Source organism: Ambystoma mexicanum, chromosome 6p (genome assembly GCF_040938575.1).
Source record: "Ambystoma mexicanum isolate Mex_15411 chromosome 6p, UKY_AmexF1_1, whole genome shotgun sequence".
NCBI lineage: Eukaryota > Metazoa > Chordata > Amphibia > Caudata > Ambystomatidae > Ambystoma > Ambystoma mexicanum.
The window spans coordinates 1,210,150,442-1,210,157,792 of NC_090935.1; the positions used below are offsets into that span (position 1 = coordinate 1,210,150,442).

A 7,351-nucleotide genomic window follows, 5' to 3' on the forward strand; every position below is an offset into this window, starting at 1 on the left:
GTAAATGTGCGGGATTGACAGACAGTCTCTATAGAGCAAGCAATGAGCAGTAGATGCTCATCCAGCTTCCCCTGCACTGTTCAAAATGGGTGCATTTTCTGTGGCCATTCCATCCTTGTGGACTAGGGGGTGGCAGTACATCTATGGTAAGGTCTGTTCGTAAGGACGAAGGATAAATGGAGAAAAAACGTGTACGATTTGCCAGGATGAAGGGTACATATTGCAGAATTTCTACTATTTGCAAGGAGGAAGGGTAAATAGTGCACCATTTCTAAATCTATTCCTGACCCTAGGGCTGTGGACAAGCAATAAAGCAAGCAACTGCCTTTTTCACTGTTTTTAGATTATGATGGGCAAAACATCATGGCTCTGCACAACGCTCCAGGCCTGATGGATGAACATTCCTGACCCCTACGCTATGGCTGCCATAGAACAGCACGACTCTAAGGAAAACCAGAGCTGGGCTGTAGTCAAATAGATACAGGAGGTTCAATGAGGAGGGTCAACCACGGGGGACTCTGCGCAAAGAGGTGTCAGAAATCACCTCAAAATCAAGTGTTTTATACACAGAAGTTCTTTGATTAAGCCACTACCCCTGGAGCTTGATGTCCACCTCTCTGATGAGGCCCAACAAGGCCAAAACATGCCTGGGGTTGCTTGTGTTTCCATACAGAGGGGACCTGGCCTGGCAGTTCGGGCGGGGCTGCTCCCATTGGTGGCAGTACCTTCCCGATTTGAATATGGCTGGACCCCTTTTGCAATGGTGCAGACGGTCTAAAAAACAGTGCTATGGGCAACCTTCCACACCAATTTCAGTGGTTCTGTTTAATTCAAAACCGTCCACCCATCACTTTTTTGGTTTCAATGAACACATTCTACTTTGCATCCGGTTAGACAGGGCTGTAAAAAGTTTGCAAAAGTGTATCTCCTTATGCTCATTAGTACGCGGGGTCCACATAAATACTTTGCTCTATGGCCCTTCTGGGCTCTTTGCCTATTGCCAGGTGCTTCACCCATGTGCAAAATGACTGGGAATCTGGGTAGTGTGTATTTGATGTATTTTTCTACTGAGGACTGCGGTAATGTGTCACTTTAATTGTGTCGTCCCACAGCACGGTTGCAATCAGTCCAAGTAATTTCACCCTGGGAGGAAACTACAGCGTCGCCTCCCTGACCGGATGTTGCCATATGATCGACACACCTTCCTTTAACTGCAGTTGGTTCACTCAGTAAACTCTTGCGAGCAGGACTTGCTCAGAAGGCTCTTCTCTGGTTGTTCCAGTAATTGAAATGTTGTAAACAAAGTGACGAACTTAAACAAGAATATTTTTTTTATAAAAAAAAGAACATTGCCATTTCTGGATTCGTACCCTTTACATGTTTTGAAACATTGTCTTGGCGGTGTAGCTTGGTGACTGACTGCATCACAAAGAAGAATTGCGGCAACTAAAGAAATGCAAAACAACCTTTTAACATTGGGGCTGATGAAGCCTGCAGCACTCTTCAAGAGACCCACGGGGAGACAGAAACATGTTGATGGCCATGACATAACATGACAGGGATACAAGCTACGATTGATGCAGAGATGGTCCTGCTGACACGCTGGCCATCATTTCTGTTTGCTTTGTGGAATCTATGTCTAATTGCAGTGGTCGAAGTGAGCGGAGCAGTGCACCTCTACTTTTTTTGTAAAGGTTTTACTTTTCCTATACTTTTATTTTAAAAGTAAACTGTTCTGGAATGGTTTTGTTTTAAAATAAAAGTGTAGGTAGAAGTTGAAACTTGCACTTTAGTGCACTGCACTGAACGTTCTCTTAAACAGCAGATGTGTTTGTTTGGGGGTTTGGATTGGGCGTGAGAGTGGGCGTAGCAATGGGGTTTGTGGGGAGTGGGGGCCAGGCCAGCAGGGAACATAGTTCCACTACTTCTTTGCATACACTTCGACCATTGCCCAATTGTGGAAGCAGTGTAAACTTTCTCTCACCTTCTCTTCAGCACTCATTTATGGCTGGGCTTGTTGACACATTTGCAAATAATCCCTATTGAAACTACTTACATATTCTTTTTTCCTCAAACGCATCAATTGTTGATAGCCCGAAAACCAGATTGGATGCTACTATTGCAAGTCCTAACTCCCACAGCTATCTCTTGAAATGAATTGTCTTCTGTTAAAAGTTATCAAGGCAAGCCACTGTCACCATTTCAGCGCGTTTGGCGGAGGGCCATTTTACTGCATTTTTCTACAGCATGTTTAGGGGGTAATGGGATATTTTTTATGGGATTTTATGGATGTGGGAGATGCGGAGGATGAGTGCGGTGAAAGGGGAATTTTGGTGCTTTCCCTCTATAAAAATGCATTGAAATGGCCCCCACAGTGAGTTGTACTGGATCCATCCAGAGAAAAGAGGAAAAGCAGCTGATGTGCTCCAGGAGCCTCATTTATCAAAGAGTGACCCCCCTGGAATAACGGCACATTCTGCCATTCGCGTGGGGTTCTCTTTGGTATTATAGAAGCCCCCTCCTTTCTGTACTAGGGAATATGCGCCTGTTACCTTACAAGCAGTCATTTCTTGGGGGCGTGGGGGGGCACTATCATTTGCATTGGAGTCCGCTTCATGAAAATGATGGAATTGATTGTCGTGCGCCTGGTTCGCGAACTAGTAACGCATGCGCGCAGGCAATCTGGCCTTGCGTGTGTGTGTGCCACCTGGAATGGGGCACACTTCACACCCTTAGCCGAATCCTCTGATTGGGCAGTGGGTAACCTTGGGATCCTCTGAGGGTTGTGCAGTTACAGACTACCACACATGGAGGCGGAGGCCTGGACTCCTAGATTGCTTAACCTGCGAGTGTGACGTGATGACGTTGACGGCTTTTGCAAAGGCGAAGCGCGCTGAGGCACGGGGAGGGCTTTTATTTTGAAACACTGCATGCAAAGTCTCAGGTTAATGGTCCAGCCTGTCTGCACTGCACCAAGAGCATCATGGACATTTATTCACCCAGCTGCATGGCCTCAAAGGGGATATGCATTCCTAACCAACGCAGATTAGAAACCTGCTGCCGCTGTATTTGCAGGGCCATATGGCCAAGCAGGTCACTACACCACCAGCACCGAATGCCAATCTTTCTGAGAGGCTGTGCAGTTTTTCTAAACACCGGCTAGATTGTACAATGTGAAGCTCTGAAAGTGAAATCTCAGAAACTGCTGTTATGGCGCCAACCTTGGGGTGAAAGACCAATACATACTAGTTTTGAATGTTAACAAAGCCTTTGCCGTCCTTTGCCATTTGATGTCACTGGGCCTTTGCTCATGCTTTCGCTATCCATTCTCTCACACTATAGCTCTGAAAGCGGTTGTCGTAGTTGCTGTACCTTCACGCACCCTTGGTGTGTGATGACTCTCCCTACCACGACAAGTAAGTTCACCCACCTGGCAGCTCTGCACAACTTTGTCGTGGGGCTGAATTCCAGAGGCTATGCCCTTCTTATTCCGCCATTTTGTAAACGCTAATGGCGCTATTGTCTACCGTTCCTCTTGGCAGATTTGTGTACATTCATTACCCAGCACTGTAGGCGAGATCCCTGCTGCTATTCAAATGAAGGGTAGGCCAATGTGTGTGGGTTAGAAGCAGAACAAAGACAAAGCTGGAGTTTGACGCCTCGTTCTCCTGTCCGTGGATGTGGGAATAATGCGTATAAAAGTTTTTTTTTTTTTTCCACCTGCATCGAAAACCTTTGACCAAACCTGGGAAACGATTTGTGAGGCCACGTTTGGTATGCAAATGGTTTTCCTGCGGATGGAGCGCAGTCGCATGAGGGATTGGCAGCGCATTATTTTCCAAGAAGTGGGAGAGAAGAAAAAAAAGCAATTTGCCATTGTTTGTTCCCCTTCTCTGCAGCCTCACTGCACAGCTGAAGGAACATGTGGAAACCTTCAGGAAAAGGCCCATTAAGAGAGAAGTGCTGCGACGGCCTCCTTACCAGCGGGTTCCGGATGCCTGCGGCAATCACTGATCCGCATTCATGGGCTGTGTATCAGCAGGAGAATCTCAGGGGTTCTCGCGAATACGCTGAGCGAACCCTAGACAAGGAAGCAGCTGCGCTAATCCCCAGGAATGTTCTGTGTAGGAGAAATAGAGGAATGGGAAGACCATTAAACCTGTTGGTCCTTTTCTGCTTAACATGCTCGTGTTTCTACATACCTATACATTACTCCAAGTTACTCCACTCAGGGAACAGGGAGGCCAAGAGTTGTGAAGGCAGCTACATCTTATGTACTCATTTTGTTTTGATGCGCAATGACTGTAAATAGCGGTAAGAGTTTCGGACAAAATAAAAATGCAAAATCTAATTGTGGCGGGTCTGCGGCTTATCTTTTTTCCAGGGCATGTTTGTTTATTTATTCATTTATAGGGCGCACCAAACCCTTAGGTAACGGGGCGCAACAGAATACAAAGAATACTTATAGCTTAGTTACATAGTAGAGAGAGATAGAGTAGGGTACATACATACATACATTGTGTAGTCAGGTGGTCAAGTAAAGTTCAAATGTACATGATTACCGGGTCAGAATGTAGTACAATAAGGAGCTAGGTACATATATATACACAGGCATAAGTTCTGAGGCTAGTGCAGGTGATTAATCATAGTGGTCGTTGGATTGTAGCCAGTTAAGGGTGTTACGTCTGAAGCGATAGACAGTGGGAGTTGGCCGCTCTAGAAGGGAAGGTAGATGTTCTTCTGACTATTCTTTCCATGAGATGGGGGGGGGGGTGTTGCATTAATCAGACATTTGAAGGTTAACAAGACTGTTTTAAGGAGGATCTTGAGTTAGATACATGTTCTCTGGTGGGTAGGTTCAAGGCTGTTCTAATGGCATTGTTTTGCAATGTCTGGATTTTGTTGGGATGTATTGATTAGCTCCCAGATAAAGGGCGTTACAATAGTCAAGTTTAGATAATATGAGAGCATTAGCTAAGATAATGCAACTAGCTTGTGTTAGGAATGGCCTGCAGGATCTAATAAGTTTACAGGTATAGGCGGTGGATGATAGAAGCCTAGTGTCTTCACTTTTTTGGCTACTTTAATTATGTTACCATCGATATTGAAGGAGGAATAATTGGAATCAAGTTTTTTTAGGTTAGTGGGGGAGCCAAGTATCAGGATCTCTGTTTTATCGTCATTCAGGCAGAGGCCATGAGTTGCCATCCATGCCTGAATGAGGATGTATATTTCATTTACCAAGGCCGTATCATTAACGAAATTGCCCGAAAGAGGAATGAGGATCTGGGTGTCGTCTGCGTAATTCGTGTAGGCGACACCCAGTCTGTCCAATTTGTCAAATAAGGGCTTGGTAAATATATTATACATAGTAGGCGAGACACAAGAGCCCTGTGGAACACCACATGTTTTCTGAATTGGGTCTGCCGATGCCAAGGTGGAGAAAACTCACATAGTTCTGTTGTCTAGGAATGACCGGACCCAGGCTACAGCTTTGCTCGAATAGCATTGCATGATCCACCTAGTCAAAGGCTGCCGACAAATTCGAGCAGCAGCAACATGGCAATGTTTCCTTTGTCAATAAGCTCGTCAATTTATGCCTTAAGGTCAATTAGGGCCGTCTCCGTACCATGTTGTGGATGGAATCCAGATTGGCAGGAGCTCAAAAACTGGTTCGTCTCAAGGTAATTCTGAATTTGCAGATAGGCTACTCTATCTATTATCTTGAGAAGGAAGGGGACCGTGGTAATGGGCCTATAGTTGGTGGGGATGAATGGGTCTAGCGTTTGTTTCTTAAGAAGAGGTAAAATCCACAACTCTTTTAAGTTGCTTGGGACAGTATTAGAAGTAAAGGAGGCATTGATTAGCTTGGTGATGAAAGGGGCTACATCTCTTGCTGCATCCTTGATTATTTGGGCTGGGCAGTTGTCACCTTTGCAATTGGAGGGCTTCAGAGAAGCGATAACTTTTTCAGTTTCCTGAATGGATACTTTAGTAAATTTAAACAGAGCTGGGCCAGGCGTGTCTTTGGTAGGGCTGGTGATTGGCGTCTCAGTGGGAGGCAGGGAGGCTTTTTTTTGGCAATTTTGATTTGAAGTAATGTTATTTCATTGGCTAAGGCGTTTTGGATACTGGAGCACCATTGTTTGTGTTTGGATATGTTGTCAGGAGGTGGTTTAGGTGATTCTAGTCCCCCAAGGATTACGAATAGTTCCCTAGTGTTGGAGCTGGCATTTGAGATTCTTTCGTTGAAGAGATCTTTTTCGTGCGGATAGTTTCTTTTTTATAGTTATTCGCTGAAAGTTTTAGTTGTAGTTTGTTTTCGACTGTTGGGTATTGTCGCCATAGAGTTTCTAATTTTCTCGTTTGCAATCTTAATTCTTTAAGGTGGGGGTAAACCAGGCGTTAAGGTGTGTCTGCTGTTTACGCTTAAGAGGCGCAATGGTATCAAGGGACTTGGTCATTGTATTATTGTAGATTCCTAACAGAGTCTCTGCGGTACAATCAATCGTCATCTCACGGCTGGACTACGGCAACCCCCTATACCTCGGAATCCATGCCTACCAAATGAACAAACTTCAAAGAGCACAAAACGCGGCGGCCAAAGTGTTACTTGCGCTTGGTCCAAGAGACCACGTATCCCCAGCCCTCAAGACACTCCACTGGCTTCCAGTAGCCCGTAGGGTAGCTTTCAAAACCCTATGCCTCACCTATCGAGCAGTACATAAAACTGGACCGCAATATCTTCAAGAAAAACTAATAGCTTATCACCCCACTCGCACCCTCAGATCAAGCACAGCCGGCCTCCTAGTAATTCCTAAGACAAACTCAGTCAGGTTAGGCGGAGCATCATTCTCAGCCCTAGCCCCAACCCTGTGGAACTCTCTCCCACCCCACATCAGGCTAACCGAGGAGCTAACAGCTTTCCGCAAACTACTGAAAACCTGGCTCTTTCCCTAAAACCAACCGGTTCCGTTCTAGCATCATCAAAATAACACCGACCCAGCGAAGCACCTAAAGCAAAACAAAAAAAAAAAAGATTTTATCAAATATTCAGAAAATAAATTAAAGCGAGTAATGTAGATGTAAACAGTGAAGTCAATAACACGAATTGACCACTGGATAAAAGAAAAATAGAGCATGGACGAGCTTGGAAAGACGATGAGTGTGGTGAACGGATGATTGAGAAGGGCGAATGAATAAAGATGATTCTAGACAAGTATAAATGAATGTGGAGGATGAAAGCGGTTGACCGGTGCGTCTGGCAGACGGTTGGGTCTGGAGACCCGATAAATAATACGAGCAAAATCGATGGGGATGACGGATGAGTATGTAAACCAATTGACTGTAG

General features: G+C 45.2%; 1 protein-coding gene across 1 annotated transcript in view; it reads left to right on the forward strand.

Moving 5' to 3' along the window:
* Positions 1-4,351, forward strand: part of SLC28A3 (solute carrier family 28 member 3) — a 666,148-nt gene extending 661,797 nt beyond the window's left edge. The window contains exon 18 of the mRNA XM_069625863.1: positions 1,113-4,351. Coding sequence (XP_069481964.1) covers positions 1,113-1,233 — 121 coding nt within the window. The 3' untranslated portion in view covers positions 1,234-4,351. The remainder of the gene's footprint in view (positions 1-1,112) is intronic.
* Positions 4,352-7,351: the final 3,000 nt, after the last annotated feature.